General features: G+C 36.6%; 1 protein-coding gene across 2 annotated transcripts in view; it reads left to right on the top strand.

Annotated features, from left to right (window-relative positions):
* FBXW2 (F-box and WD repeat domain containing 2) overlaps window positions 1-17,294 on the top strand; it is a 42,044-nt gene that overhangs the window by 13,918 nt on the left and 10,832 nt on the right. For both annotated transcript variants that reach the window (XM_020990591.2, XM_078150171.1), the window contains exon 4: window positions 14,875-15,069. In XM_020990591.2, the coding sequence (XP_020846250.1) occupies window positions 14,875-15,069 (195 nt within the window). The remainder of the gene's footprint in view (window positions 1-14,874; window positions 15,070-17,294) is intronic.

Below are 17,294 nucleotides of genomic sequence, written 5' to 3' on the forward strand. Positions count from 1 at the left end.
TCCTCAAATTGAAAAGCTGACATAACTTCTTCCTCTGTGAACTGGTTTAAATATGAGTTAAATTGGGACAGCTTAAGCTAGCACTAGGTCCAAATTAGAAACAAAGTATTTTCATTCTTGTTTATTCACACAGATACACATACCCAGAATATTTTACCATTTATAAAGCTATTTTTCCTTTATGAGAACCTGGAGATACAAAGAAAAAAATGAAAAATTATCTTTGCCCTTAAGGAACTTAAATTTTACTGGTGGGATTCATCATATATACAGAGAAATAAATAGAACATAATTTAAAGGAAGAAGAGAAAACTAACAATTAGAGCAGGCATTCTTTTTATTTTTAACTGTACTTCCCCCCTCCCCCCATACACATTAATTGATAGTATTTTATTTTTCCAATTACATGTAAAGATAATTTTAATATACATTTTTTGTAAAATTTTGAGTTGCAAATTTTCTCCCTCCCTTCCTTTCCTTCCCCTCCCTAAGACAGTAAGCAGTTTGATGTAGGGTATGTATGTGCAATCATGTAAAACCTATTTCCATATTAGTCATGTTGTAAAAGAAGAAACAGTTTGCAAAAAAAAATACATTTTGCAAAAGGAAAAAAAAACATGAAAAAAATAATGTGAAAATAGTGTGCTTCAGTCTGTATTCATATTCCCGCAGTTATTTCTCTGGATGTGGATAGCTTCCATCCTGAGTCTTTTGGAATTGTTTTAGATTGTTGTATTGTTAAGAAGAGCTAAGTTAGTTGTAGTTGATCATCATACAATGTTGTGGTTACTGTGTACCATGTTCTCCTGGTTGTAGAGCAAGCATTTTTAACCTGAGGTCTGTGAACTAGTTGTAAAAAATATTTTGATATAACTATATTTCAGCATAATTGGTTTCCCTGGCATATATCTGGAGTCAGGACAACCTAAGTTTAAATCCAGCCTCAGACAAGTGCTAGTTATGTGACTCCAGGGCAAGTCACTTAATTTTTGTCTGCTTGTTTCCTCATCTGTAAAATGGAGATTATAACAACACCTGCCTTCTAGGGTTGTTGATTTGATAAAACAAGATATTTGTAAAGTGCTTTGAAAACACTGCATAAATTTTAGCTATTATCATTTATGCATTTATAAACATTATTCTGAGAAGGAGCTCCATAGACTTCACCAGATTCCCAAAGTGGTCCATGATGCAAGGGGGTGGGGGGAGGGAATGTTAAGAACCCCTGAATAAGAGGGCTAAGGAAAGTATTCTCATAGAAGGTGGTACCTAAGCTGAATCTTGAAGGGAGATAAGACTTCTAAGAGGTAAAAATGACAAGGGAACACATTCTGGGGATGGGGCAAAGGCATTGAATGCCAAGTTTGAAGAACAGTAAGTAGTTTCCCTGGAATGTAGAATGTGCAGAGGAGAATAGTGTGAAATAAATCTGAAAGATGTGGAGGCAGAATTAATAAGACTTGTCAACTGGTTGGATATAAGGGAAGGAAAAATAATAGGTAATATGTTTGTGGAACCTCAGTAATTGGTCCTCTCAACAGAAATAGGGAAGTTGGTGGTGGAGCAGGGTGGAGAGGGAATATAATGATTTTGTTTTGGACTTGTTGAGTTTAGTTATCACAGGGATTGTTGGTGTAGGTCTCTAGCAGATAGTTGGTGATCAGGGACTTGGATTCAGGAGAGACAGAGAGATGATGATTGAACTTATGAAATCTGAGGAAATCAAGACAGAAAAGGAGAGGGGAGAAAGAAAGGAAGGGAGAGAGTGAGGTCTCAGGGCAGAACCACTAACAATGGGAGTGGGTGGGAGATAAATGACAATTTAGCAAAAGTAACTGGGACTAGGAATAGGCAGTGCAATGGAGCTCTTTTGATCTAGAGAACACCTGAATTATAGATAGGCAACAGAGTATAGGTGTGATAGGCAGATTAATGAATAAAATCACCTGGGTTGAAATTAACTTTGGGAAAATGTAACAACAATATGTCCTAAAGTTACAAGGAAATATTCAGTAGAATGAATACAGTCTGGAATATAGTTGAGCAAGTAAAGAAAAGTTGTGTATAGTCTGAGTAATGGATTTGGGAGATTTGGAAAGAGACATAATAAAGGCTTGAGGGGAAAATATGAAAGGTATGAGAAGGTTTGGATTTTCTAACCATAAGAGAGGCATATAAAAATGAGCAAAAGATTTAATTTAAGCACATTAAGAGGGTTTGCAGAAGTTTAACTTTAGGTAGAAATATTGAGGGCTATATAGTAGTAATGAAAAATTTGCAGCTTGTTTGAAGGCCAATACAGAAAGTTATAGAGGGTTAGAAGAAATTTGTTAAGCAAGGTATTCCTAAATGTGATAATTGGGGTAGATTACTGTCACTTTTAAAATATTTGGCAGTGAATTAGCTGGAAATAGTGAATCCCGTAATTTGAAATGCTTGGAATAAATAGTCCTTGTGTAAAATATGCTAAATAGTTGAAATTATAAATTGAGATTTTGTATGATACCATTTGGAAAATAGATCCAGGTAATTGAATTTATTCTGGTCTCATTTTTAAGTGAAATGTGCTCCTCCTAAATTTTATTATACTGTTTGACATGAAGACAAATTGGGAAAATGTATGAATCAGAAACTTGTTAGCTGTGTGCTTTCAAGCCAAGTTACCTCAGTTATTTGATTTGTAATATGTATAAAGATAATGCCTAACATTAATCTGATAATTCATTGTATTAGAAATATTATTAGAAAAGTGAGGTCTTCTTTGATTCTTTTGGGTTATAAATTTAATTGTTAAAAGACGCGTGCAAATATGTTCAGATTGACAACTGAGGAAGGAATTAATATCTGTAAGACTTCAAAACCTAGCCCTGTGCTCAGGTTGAAGTAAAGTGATTTGATTTTAGTTGAGAACTAGAAATTGCAAGAGGAAAACATTCAGCCTACCCATTGTACCACATTGTCCTAAGAAATTGTGCAGCTTTGGTTTTAGTCTCCTGTAAGTAAGGTTAGGTAAGTTTCTGGTAGTTGTTTCCACCCACCTTTCAGGATTGTTTGTAGGAAGCCCATGTTATACATCTATCACTATATAAATATTGGTAATGGTGATCTGTGATTATGATATAGTACCTTAAATGTTTTCGTGTGTCATTCAAATTGAGAATTATGTAGTTAACTCCATTTATGAAAACTCAAAGGTTTCTGCCTGGGGAAAATGAACCACACCTTGCCAGCATCAGATCAAACTCCTTAAGCTTTTTGTCTGGGCTAAAAACCAGTCTTTCAGCTAGAATCTTATAATATTTAGCCAAGCATGCTTTAAGCTAACCTGATAACAGCTGTGAATCCAAATTCGTAAAGCTTCATATGTATTTTTTAGTATTGCTAATGTAAAATTAAATACATGCCTATATTGTGAAACTTGGTAACATCAACATAGTTAGGAGAATAGATTTTCTTGTAATTTGGATGCTACCATCAGGTTGTAAATTCAGTGTTAAGAGTATTTTATTTTACTCTGATTGCAATGATTAATAAAAATCTTTGTTGTTTTATATGATAAGATATTTTGACATGGTTATAAGTTTGTTTCCACTCAGCTGGGGACATGTTGTAAATTCTGTAATGCTTAAACCTAAGAGCTACAGAGGTGAAAATACCTACCATCCCTAACTAAAATGAGGAAATTCATAAATCAGTTTTATGTAAGTTCCTTTTAAATTTGTTTGGAATGATTTTCTGTATAAAGTAATTTAGTGATGCATTTGACTGAATTGAGGTCACTTGACTAGAAATGGGTTTTGTTTTATGTTTCAAATCCATGATATTGTGCAGATACACTTTTAGGAACATAGTTTCTTGTTTTCTAATCTGGATGTTGTCACATTATGAAGTGAACAGTTAAAGGAGAGAAAATGTTTGCAGTCATTTAATTTTGCTATTTATGAAAATTGTAAGATTATTGGTTAAGTTATTAAGGGTTATTATGATAAGGCCAGCTGGAATGGTCTGTAATGAAGTTAAATTTTAACCAACTTAGTCTTAACAAAATCCCAATTTTAAAGATTTATTTTCACTTTAAGGATTGAATAAGAGATAAATATCTGTCAGTTTAGGTTTCCAGTTATATTAATTTATGAAAGTGCAATGATTATCTTTTTTACATCAGGATTATTTTAAGCTTTTTTTGAGAAAGAGAAATACTAGTAGAAAGGAATTAAGTAAAAATCTTTAGTGTGATTCTTAAAAGGCCTAATAAATTTTATCTGTTTACCAATTTATTGCAACAACTTGCAAGCCTTTGTTTGATTAGTGGGGCCTTTGCTATTTGAGGTAAAGCCTTTTGGGACTCTGAATGTTCTTTTTGAGCTTAGTTTTTAGTATTGTTCAAATGTTGCACTGCTTCACAAAAAATGCCAGCAGCTCAGTGGGAGTGACATTTGAGATCTAAGGCCAGTGGGATATCTGTCTCTGATAATAAAGTTGGGAGAGTGACCTTGGGAAGGCTAATGTTGGACTCTCTTAATTTATCTTCCCCTACAAGAACTATTCCCACCTGGTTAATTCTGAGCTTGGCTGTGTTATATTCATATCCTTTATTTTTCTTCTCTTAGCAAATCTCTCTAGGACAAGAGAAGTTGTGATTTTTATGATGAATCTTTTACCTTTTTCAATCTGAGACTCTAGTCAGTGCTTGTTCCCAGTGATATCTGATCCTTAATAACTGAATCCACCCAGAGCTATCATTATTGGAGTTTGCTGTTTAAGACCTTATGGGACTATAATTGATATTATTCTGAGTCTGATTCCAGATATGATCATCAAGAAATGCTATTGAGCCAATGATCCATGATGCCAGTAACCCTATGGGGGTGACATCTATGAACTGCAGGTGGAGTTCTCATGGGAAAGGCTGGGAGAACGACTCTTGGCATGGGCTGAGGTAGGATTCTCCTGACTCGATTTCCCCAGTATATTTCCTCTTGAATGGAAAGTTTCCCACCTGGTTGACTTTAAGTCTGGCCATGACATTTTCTCAATACAATTGGCTACCTATATGACTCTTACCTGGAATTAACATGAAATTAGGGAAGTATTTTTCTCTTGTTATAACTATGGCCCTATTTTCTTTTTATGACAGATTTCTATAATAATGACAGGTGATCAGTGTGAATATTAGATCTTTATCTCATAGGCTAAGACTACAGCACTTCTGAGCTGCTATAATAAGATGCAAGTGTTAGAATTTTAGTCCTTTCTGTATTCTGAACAGTCAGGTAGATGAATTTGGCCTTGTCATCTGCCTATTACTAGTTATATCTTTGGGTATAAGATAAGGTCCTTTAATGTCTCACAGTGGTATGGGGATAAATAGGCAATGATGTAAGGATTTGTGAAGCCAGGATATAATTCTATTATTTAGTGAGGTTAATATCACAAACATTTTCGGTTCTGTGTTAAAGAAAAGAATTTCGGCACTTTAATAAGAGTGACTTGTGATCTTTCTTGTGTTACCTTAAAGAGATACTCAGTTTTACTCAGGTTATTCATTTGAATATGGTTAGTAACTGAAAATGTTTTACTATAAACAACTTATTTGATATGTACTGTTTTGTAATTGATTACTCAATGTGTTTATACATTCCACCCTTTTATTACAGTTGAAGATAATTTGGCAGCTTTTAAATGAATTCATTTTTGTATTAGAGGTCATCTTCTTATAAAAAGAGTTCTGTTATTAGTTCCTTAGCAGAATCTTATCCTCCTAAGGCGGAGTGTGGGAGTAGGGAGAAAATGAGCAGCTAAAAGTAAAGAACTAGAGTAAATAACAAAATAAATAGAGTAAAAATTTTGGTTTTGGTGACAATTTTACTTTAAAATAATAATAATGTGATTAGATAATTATATATGCCAGATTAAAAAATTGGGTTCAGAATTTTCTATTTTTCAGTTGTTATTTGAATTTCTTACATTACAATTTGCTAACCTACGTCACAAGACAATTGTAAGCAATGAACTGAAGTTCCTTCCCTTTCTGGGACTTGAATCTGAGGTGAAGAATGAAATAGATGAACACCAGAAGTTAAATGATGGTGGAATCAATGCCAATTTAAAAGGTACTTTTTAGCTTACATAACTACATTGGCGGATATCAAATTCATAACCAAAAGGGCACATTCTACAGGTCAGATGCCCATAGATTCTTTTAGATTCCCCCTTCAGCCTGATGTTAGTAGTGTCCAAGTACCTGATTTAGATGAGGATAAGAGAAATAAGAAGTATAGGAAAATGTAAATTCTCTGGTCTAGAAGTTCCTATTTTGGTGTTCTCATTAGATCTGTAAAGTTTGAGCTAACTCACTACCTGACCTGGTTATTGGCAAAGGAATCTTGAATTGTATTAAGATCTAGTCTGTAAGAGATTTTAATAGAAAAGGGTATCTTCTACAAATGACCTGAACTGGAGAAGCAAGTCTGCTAGAAGCTGCTCTGAAGCCCCATCCATTCCAACATGCCTTAAAGGAGAGATATCCAGAGGACCAGAGGACTGCAGATGTTTCAGAAACCATACGGCTGTATGAGATGAGATGTCTGAGCCCTAAGATATGATGGAACTAATGAAATGGACAGTGGGAATGGGTTACTGAGAAAGATTGCACCATTATCTTCTGTAAGGTCTGCTTGCCAAAGGGGATTGCCCCCAATGGCTCTTGTCAATGTGTCACTCTTTCTCGCATTATTCCTCTCACATCATTCGCCATCATTAAGCCCCATAGTTAAAAACCCCTGCTGAAGCATTTGTCATATCAATTAGTGGTTTGTTAAGAAGACTGCATCTCTCAAGTGAATCAAAGGGGGAGGAGATGAGAGAAATTATTATATTAATAACCAGTTATTAAATTGGGATCCAGGTTTTTCTCCTTTTCTGTTTCCTCATTAAGGCCTAGCTCTTGTTAAGCTCTTGTTAAAATCAGTCTCTAAGGGACATGACTGATTGATGATATTACTCCAAGAAACATGCTTTTGAGTCTTGAGCAGGACCCCACCTGACTTCTGTTTAGAGCATAAATATAATCCACTCCATGAGCTCTTACCCTGGGAAAAGAGTCCTGTCTTTGTAATTTTCCATTAAAGATTAGGGCAGAGGTGGGGAACCTGTGACCTAAAGGCCACATGTGGCCCGCTAGGTCCTCAAGTGCCACCCTTTGACTGAATCCAAACTTCACAGAGGAGGATTTATGGCCTTGAGGCCACAGGTTCCCCAACCCTGGTTTAGGGTCACCCAGCTCATGAAGGAGAAAAACCAACCAGAGGGGTCTGGGTGGAGATGGAATCCCCTGTCCAGACTGCTGTAAGCTGCTGAGTCTCATAATCAAGCCACATTCTCAGCAGAAGGGGCTGAAGACTTCCAACCCACCTTCTCATTAAATATCCACCAATCAGGGTTAATTTTCACTTGTCAGAGGCATTCCCTTTTAGAAAGGTATTTAAGGCTCTCAGGGTCTCCATTGGGGGGGTAGTCTTTGCTTATTGAGAGAAACCACTGACCATCAATTTATTAATTGCCTTATATCCTAACTAATAAATTGATTATTAATTACCTAGAAACTGTGTCTCTTAGGGTTTTTCATTCATTTCATGTCCTGGTTCTTCTTTTCTCCCTTTATACAACGACTTCATTTGGTGATCTCATTAGTTCCCATGGATTTAATTACCACCTCAATACTGATGATTCTTAAATCTACCTTTTTCTACCTCAGTCTCTCGCCTGACCTCCAGTCTTGCATCTCCAACTTCCTTTCACACATCTCAAACTGGAAGTCTCATAGACATCTTAAACTCAGAATGTTCAAAATAGAACTCATTATCTTTCTGCCTAAATTCTGCCCCACTTCTACTTCCCCATTCCTGTTGAGGGCTTACAACATACGAGTCATCCCTTGATTCTTCACTTTCTCTCCCACACCCCCATATCCACGCTGTTGTCAAGGCCTATTGATTAATATGTCCCCTTCTTTCCTCTGACACTGCCACCACTCTGGTATAAGCTCTTGTTGCCTTACACCTTGTTTACTGCAGTAGCCTACTGGTGGGTCTGCTCGTCAAGTTTCTCTCCACTCCAGTCCGTTATCCATTTAACCACTACAATGATTTTCCTAAAATGCAAATCTGATCATGTTTAACCTCCCCCCTTCCCCCCCCAAAAAAAAGCTCCAGTGGCTTCTTATTACCTCCAGAAGCAAATACAAAATGCTTTGTTTGGCGTTCAGAGCCCTTCATACTTCATAACTCAGCCTCCTCCTACCTTTCCAGTGTTCTTTTACTTTCCCGCCCAGCATGTACTCTTCAATCCAGGGACACTGGCCTCCTGGCTGATCCATGCACTAGATACTCCATCTATTGTCTTCGAATATTTTCTGTGACAGTCTCCCCCATGCCTGGAATGTTCTCCCTTCTCTGCTCTGACTGCTGACCTCCCTGGCTTCCTTTAAATCCCAGCTAAAATCCTACCTTCTACAGGAAGCCCTCCCTAAGCCTTAATTTCATTGCTTTCCCTCTGTTAATTGTTTCCTATTCATCCTGTATGTAGCTTGCTTTGTATATCTCTGTTTGCATGTTCTCTCTTGCTTTAGATTGTAAGCTCCTTGAGGGGGAAGTACTGTCTTTTGACTCTTTTTGTAAACCTCCTCTTCCCCACCCCCCCTTTAGCTCAGTGTTTGATAGATAGTAGATACTTCATAAAATTGAGTTATTGAATTAAGTAGGCAGTAATGAATGGTATAGTAAAGAGAGATTTAAGATTGGGTGTGGGGCAGAGAGGATAGTAAAAGGGGTAATCAAGACTAAGTAGGAGGCATAAAATAGAGAAAAGGTAACTTATCCACAGTCACACAAATTGTTCGTTAGTAGAGTTGGGCATCAAACCTAAATGTTTTAACTCTCAAATTAATCATTTTTTACTTTGTCATGTTGCCTCTCAGGTTTGACTCTGATTCAAGGAAAGCTATATGTCTTCAGCTGATGTTTTATATGATAAGGGACTGTATTTTTAAATGAAAAATAGTTTTTATCACTATGCATTTTTCTTCTTTACAAATAATACCAATCTTTCCATTATCTGCAACTAAAGAACTTGTTTAATTCTTTAAAAGGAATACTAATCTATTAATTTGTAAACATTGTGGCAAACCTCCATTATTGTCATCTAAGTAGTTGTGCTTTGGAGTACTGCGTGCTTAAGTTCATCTCGTAAGTTGTACTTTCCCTGAGAAATATATTTGTTAGACAGTGTGGTATAGTAGAAAAGGAAAACTTGAATTTGAGTATTCACTCTGCTATTCATTATCTGTGTAACCCTTGGACAAGCAATGTTGCTACAGGGATGGTGCTTTCCATCCTGTAACTGTTTTATAAATAGGAGTTATGACGCCAGGGTGGGGGTGGTTGAGTGAATAAGTTAATATAAGCATCTTTAACTCATTTGAATCATAAAATAATACACTTAAAGCAAAAAAAAAAAAAGACCAAAGAGATTGCGTCCAGCCTGTTGATTTTACAGAGGAGGAAACTGAGGTAAAGACATTAAAGAATCTTTCTCAAGCTCATACATATGGTAAATGATAGAACCTGGATATCAATCCAGATTGTCTCACTCCAGATCCAGTGTTCTTTTAAGTCCAAATTGTTCTCAAGTTCTCATTAAGCTATAGTGAGATATGAGATCCTTTATCTCTAAAGAACCTAAGTCAAATTAACAGTTTTGTCTTTGCCGTTTTCGTAGGGTTAAGGGTTGATAGGAATCTTAGAAATCATTTATTCCAGAAAAATGAGCCTCTCGCATTTTATAAATGACACAGCTTGGTGGTGCTGTGGATAAAAGTGCTGGCCTTGGAATCAGAACGACCTTGAGTTCAAATGTGACCTCACATACTTGTTAGCTGTGTTACCCTGGGCAAGTCAGTTAAACCTGTTTGCCTCAGTTTCCTTAGCTGTAAAATGGGGATAATAACAGTACCTACTTCACAGGGTTGTTGTATGGATTAAATGAGATAATATTTGTAAGACACTTAGCATAGTGCCTGGCACATAGCAAGTGCTGTATAAATGCTTATTCTCTCTTTCCCCCTTTATAAATGAAGAAATTGAGACTAAGAGACTTTTAACTTAGCTGAGGTCACATGAGTAGTAAAATAGCAGGATCAGAATTTACATTCCAGTTCCTCTGACTCTCCACGTCTAGTACTCTATCAGCTATACTGTCCCTGGGGATTATGCCTCGTTTCCATTTGGGGTGCTGCCACTCATTTCAGGATGAGTTCATAAAGTTGCAAGGGAAACTTTGCTGAAGTCATCTTGGAATTTGAAACTTCTGGTGACATTATCCACTCAGCTTGGGTTTATTAAGCACCTCTGATATTCTGGGTACATTCGAGGTGCAGGAGGAGATAAAAAGAGAGGTAGTTGAGACATGGTTCTCATCTCCAAAGAAGGGCATGTCTCAACATACATGATGACAGTTACATAAATATACATTAGAAAACAATAAGTGTATTTGAGGAGTAGAGTATCATGAAATCAGATGAGGGAAAGATTGCGCAACTATTGGTGATTAACCTCCACACAGATTTACCTTGTTATATCAAGTTACTATTTTAGATTCTGGACTATAGAGTAGTAACTTTCACATGTAAAAATATTCACTGTCATAGAAAACTATTTAAAATTACATATTAAGGAAACATGGATTTCAGATATGGACAAATCATAGAATTGTAGAATATCAGAGCTAGAATGGGCCTTAGATCACTTGCTTCAGAACTCTTCATAAAATAATGAAATTGAGTCCCCAAAGGGTTATTTTAGTAATAATTATGATGGTGATGGGGGGGGGCGCGCACGCACTTGACCTGTGATTTCATTGGTATAGGGAATTCCCAGGGAGGGAGCTCCTTCTACTATTACAGATTGGAGCCTCATTTTTTTTTTCTTTTTTTTTTTAGTTACCATACTTTTTTTTAAATTTTTAAAAATTTTTTTTTTCCATATGCTTTTGAGTTGAAAATTTTTTCTCCCTTTTTCTCCCCCCTCTCCCCAAGACAGCGCACAATCTGACATAGGCTTTACATTTACATGCCCATTAAACATATTTTCACATTAGTGAAGTTGTAAGTAAAAATTAAAACCAATAGGAGGAACCATCAGAAAGATGAAACAAAACTCAACTAAAGGTAAAAATAAGTGAGAGCGATTCGACTTCCATAGTTCTTTCTTTGGATGTGGACAGCATTTTCCATCCCGAGGCCTCTGGAGATGTCTTAGATCCTCGTAATGCTGAGAAGGGTTCAGTTTTAACATTCTTAGTCATTGCATAACGTGGCTGCTATTGTATACAAAGTCCTCTTGGTTCTGCTCACTTCACTTATCATCAGACCATATAAGTCTTTGGAGCCTCATTTTCAATGAAGAGAGGATTGCCTGGTGCTTGAAGTGTTAAGTGACTTGCCCAGGGTGGTGCCTAGGGTATGTGTCAGAAGCAAGATTCAATCCAGGTATTTCTGACTCTAGGGCTGGTTCTTTATCCATACTGCATTGCTCCCTGTTCTTATTATGCTAACCACGCATTTATATGGCACTTTTAAGATTGGCCAAGCACCTGGCTTAGAGGAATCTTGTGATCTACTTAGTGCAAGTATTCTACCCTTTTTGCAGAAAAGAAACATAGGTTTTTCTGAGAATTTAAGTGGTTTGCCCATGACTGTATAGCCAGTAAGGGTCTGAAATGGAACTTGAATCCTGAGCATTATCTATGGTGGAGAAAAACTGGAAGCCTTCCTATTAAGATCAGGGTGAAAGCAAAGATGCACATTATCACCACAGTTATCCAGTATTGTACTAGAAATGTTAACTATAGCAGTAAGAGAAGAAAAATTGAAGGAATCATAATAGGCAATGAGGAAATAAAACTTTCACTCTTTGCAGATGATATGATGATATACTTAGAGAATCAACTAAAAAAATTAGTTGAAATAGTTAACAATTTTAGCAAAGTTGGAGGATGTAAAATAAACCCACATAAATTAGCAGCATTTCTGTATATTACCAACAAAACCTAGTAGAGACAGAAAGAGAAATTCTATTTAAAACAACTGTTTACAGTATAAAATATTTGGGAGTCTACCTGCCAAGACAAACCCAGGAACTATATGAACATAATTACAAAATACTTTTTACATAAATAAAGTCGGGGGCAGCTACGTGGCGCAGTGGATAAAGCACCGGCCCTGAAATCAAGAGGACCTGAGTTCAAATCCAGCCTCAGACACTTAACACTCACTAGCTGTGTGACTTTGGACAAGTCACTTAACCCCAATTGCCTCAGTAAAAAAAAAACAAAAACAAAACAAAGTTATATCTTAACAATTGGAAAAATATCAGTTGCTCATGGATAGGCTGAACCAATATAATAAAAATGAAAATTCTACCTAAATTTATTTATTCAGTGCCATACCAAACTACCAAAATATTCTTCTATAGAGTTAGAAAAAAATCGTAAAATTCATCTGGAAGAGCAAAATGTTAAGAATGTCAAGAGAGTTAATGAAAAAAGGTGTGAAGGAAGATGGCCTAGCCGTACCATATCTCAAACTGTATATAAATAAAGTGGTAATCATCAAAACTGTCTGATAGTGGCTAAGAAATAGAGTGGTAGGTCAATAGAATAGATTAGGTATACAAGACACAGTAGTAAATGACCATAGTGATCTAATGTTAAAACCAAAGATCCCAGCTTTTGGGACAAGAATCCACTTTGGTTTTTTGTGGGGTATTTTTGTTTTGTTTTGTTTTTGGTGTGGCAGTTGGAGTTAAGTGACTTGCCCAGGGTCACACAGCTAGTGAGTGTTGTATGTCTAAGGCCAGATTTGAACTGAGGTCCTCCTGACTCCAGGGCTGGTGCTCCATCTACTGCACCACCTACCTGCCCCAAGAACTTACTATTTGACAACTGCTGGGAAAATTGGAAAACAGTGTAGCAGAAACTAGGTATAGACCAACATCTTACACTATATACAAAGATAAAATCACAATAATACGTGGTTTAGACATAAAGGGTGATAACATATGCAGATTGGGAGAGCAAGGAATAATTTACCTGTCAGATCTATGGAGAAGGGAAGAATTTATGACCAAACAAGAAATAGAGAGCATTACGAGATGTAAAATGGATAATTGATTACATTAAATTAAAAAGGGTTGCACAAACAAAACCAGTGCAGCCATAATAAGGAAAGCAAAACACGTGTGTGGGGAGGAGGGGTGGAGGCATGCAGAGGATTTTACAGCAAGTTTCTCTGATAAATGGTCAAAGGCAGTTTTCAGAAGAAGTCATGATTGTCTCAAAAGAATGTCATATAGTCATATGAAAAAATGCTCTAAGTCACTATTGATTAGAGAAATGCAGATTAAAACAACTGAATTCCCACTTCACACCTGTTATATTGGCTAATATGACAGAAAAGTGAAATGGCAAGTGTTGGAGGGGATATGGGAAAATTGGGACACTAATGCTGTTGGTTGAGTTGTGAATTAATCTAACCATTCTGGAACATTTGGAACAGTGCCCAAAGGGTAAACAAATTGTGCATGCCCTTTGATCCAGCAATACTACTACTATGCATTCCAAAGAGATTTTTCAAAAAGACGGAAAAAAACCTATTTGTACAAAAATATTTATGGCAACCCTTTTTGTGGTGGCAAAGACTTGGAAACTGAGGGTATGTCTGTCAGTTGGGGAATGGCTAAACAAATTGTGGTATATGATAGTAATGGAATACTTTTGAACTATAAGAAATGACAAGCAGGCTGATTTCAGAAAAATCTAGAAAGACTTACATGAACTGAATGCAAAGTGAAGTGAGCAGAACCAAGAGAACATTGTGTGCAGTAACAGCAATATTCTAAGATGATCAACTATGACTGACTTAGCAGTTCTCAGCAGTGCAATGATCAGGACAAACCTAGAGAACTCAGAATAAAAAATGCTATCAGCTGGATAGCAGCTGGAGAGAGAACTGATGGAGTCTGAGTATAAATCAAAGCATGCTATTTTTTTCACTTTCTTTTTCCATTTTTTTTTAGTCTGTTTCTTCTTTCACAACATGACTGATGTGGAAATACATTTTACATGATTGAAAAAAAAATCCTGATTTCAAACGCAGACTTCACATTTACTGACTTTGTGATTTAGGGGCAGGTCATTCACTACCTCTGGGGACTTCAGCTTCCTCACCTGTAAAAAGGAGGTAATAATGTTCATACAGTTATAATGACTTTAGTACTCTAAAAGGCACCATGGGTCATCTAGCTTAGCAGCCTCATTTAAAATGACACAGCTTAGTCCCAGGGAGGTTGTTAAGTGGCTTGGCCAAGGTCAAAGAGGTAGTAGTGGCAGAAGCAGTATTTGAATCCAAGGCCTCTGGCTCCGTATCTACTGTGACATTGATACCTTCCTTGTGGGGTGGTTGTGAATGAACTGCTTCATTAAAAATTTGTGGGAGTCAGTGTGATAACAATGGAAAGAACAGTGTCTCTGAAGAAGGACTTGGGTTTAAATCTTTCCTTTGACACTACATGTGGGACCAGGGGCAAGTCACTTAAACTCCCCTGGCCTCAGTTTCTTCACCTGTAAAATGGCAGGTTGGACTATGACATCTGAGGTTCCTTACTGCTCTGAATTCTGTGATCCAATTAATTCAAGCACTATGTAAATGTGAATTGTTATTCCTTATTGCCGTTATTATTTCATAATTCTAGTATACTTTTGTGTATATATGCTCTGATGATTCCTGACATTCCCTTCATTTTTTGTTTTTCTTGGAAGGGTCAGATGACTTGTCTGCAAAACTCTGGGATGTGAGCACAGGACAGTGCATATATGGCATCCAGACCCACACTTGTGCTGCTGTGAAGTTTGATGAACAGAAACTTGTAACAGGATCCTTTGATAACACTGTAGCCTGTTGGGAATGGAGTTCAGGAGCCCGAACCCAGCACTTCCGAGGACACACAGGTGCAGGTATGGTTTTTTGATTCCATGTCTTAGTCTGGGTTCCAAGAAAGATAGTTTCCTTTACATGTGCCATTCTTCTTCCATGGCTGGGATAGGACATTTCCCTTTATTTGTACTCTTAATTTTTCCCCGCCCATAGTGTGGGGATGAGGAGAAAAGGAGGGAGCTGATCTAATATAGATTGGTTTTCTTTAAACTTGGGGAAATGAGGTTTTAAAATGTGGGATTAAACCTCTATGCTGGGCTGCATAGAAATCAAGCTAGCAGGAGCCTCAGGGGCCATTCTAGTTCAACTCCTATCATTTTACAGATGAGGAAACTAACACCAAGGGAGGTTAAGTGACTTGTCCAACATCAGCAGTTCAGTTATTTCAGCAATTTCTGTTAAATCATACTCCCAACTCTTAGCTTCTTTCCTTTTGCACTACCCTGTACTGCCTTATAACTGACTTATCTTTTCTTCCTTATACATGGTGGGTGTATATTTTGCTGTGGTTCGTCTGCAGACCATTTACTCATAGCTTAAAAATCTTAGTGGAAATCTATTTCATAAAATCCCTTTTCATGGATTCTCAAGTAATAATAATTTTAAAATCCTTTACATTTATATAGCACTTTACAATTTACAAAGGATTTTCTCATGAATTATCTCATTTTATTCAACAAAGATTAAGTACCTACTGAGTGCAGAGGACTGTGTCAGACCCTGGTGGAGGTATGAAATATAGTTAACACCTTGGCTCTGCCTTAATGGAGCTTACAGGAGGAATAAGGCATAGATATATGTAATACACAATACATGTGATAAATGCATCAAAGAAGTGTTTGACAAGGTGCTGTGTCATGTCTGAGGGAGAATATCATCATTGCTGGTCTAGAAGATCAAGCAAGGAAGACTTCCTAGAGGAAGCTGCATTCAACTTGAGCTAGGAAAAGTAGAAATTCAAAAGCTAGAGGGAAGAAAGGCATTCCAAAGAAGATTATGGTCAAAAGCACTGAGAGGAAAAGGTAGGGAATGTTCAGGATGTCAAGTGTTTGGCTAGACTAGACCATGGAGTACATTGAGGGAGGAGTAGTAGGAGATAAAACCGGAAAGGTTGTATCAGATTGTGACTGGTCTTGGAATATTAGCAAAAGGAATTTGAAGCTTTTTGAACAGAAATGTGACATGACCAGAATTATGCATAAGAAATAGCATTCTGGCAACAGTATGAAAGATGGATCAGTTAGTTGATCGTCACCACCGCAGTTGGCAGTTGGCAGATTAGATATTATTCCCTTTTCACGACCGAGGAGGTTTGAGGCTCAGAGAGATGATTTTACTTTTGGTCAGGAATCATTTAATAGCAAAACTAGAGCTAGAGGCCAGGTCTTCCTAGTTAAGTTTTCTTCATAGGTTATTTTGTGTTTAGCAGTTTGACAGATGGTTTCTAAATTGTTCTAAGTGCAGCTCATGGCTTTTGAAACTCCTTTATTAAAACATTTCAAATAACCTTCTAGAGATGGGAATTAAGAATAAAACCTACTCTGTTCCCTTTATTCTCTTGAAAAACTATCATTTGACTAACTTGAGATTCAAGCCTCTGTTTCTTGGTATCTTTGGGATTTTGTCCAGGCAAAGACTATAGTTGATCTGGTAGATTACTCCTCTCTCCATCTAATCTTTGTCTATTAAAATCATACCCATCCTTAAGACAAAACTCAAATCTTATCTCTTCTAGGCATGTTTCCTTTATTTCTCCAGCTGGTACTGATTTTTCTTTTATATTTTTATTATTCTGTTCTAATAATATTGTATTTTAATAATAGCTTTGAGTTTTATAGAGTTTTAGAGTTTCAAAGTATTTTTCCTTACAACTCTGTAAAGTAGCAAGTATTATTCTCTTTTTACATATAGTACATATAGGCTTAGGGAAAGTAAGTAGTTTACTCAGTCACACAGGTAATGTCACAATCTGGACTTGCATCTATATATTCTGATTCAAGACCATTACTCTTTCTGCTATGACACATTGACCTAATTATGGCTATTTATAGACATACTTTATCTTTCCTTCTAGACTGTTAATAACAATCCAGGAGAACAGGGATAGTATCTTATTTATCTTTGTATCTCCCTTTGTGACTCTCATAATGGCCTATATTTAATAGTCTGTTAACAAATACTTGTTGAGTGAATTAAGCTTGTCTGGTTTTTGAGGTACAGCTAGGTCCTTATTAGTAAAAATAAT

The sequence above is a fragment of the Phascolarctos cinereus genome, unplaced genomic scaffold (assembly GCF_003287225.1).
Source record: "Phascolarctos cinereus isolate Bilbo 61053 unplaced genomic scaffold, phaCin_HiC Scaffold_2;HRSCAF=192, whole genome shotgun sequence".
In the NCBI taxonomy this organism is placed as follows: Eukaryota; Metazoa; Chordata; class Mammalia; order Diprotodontia; family Phascolarctidae; genus Phascolarctos; species Phascolarctos cinereus.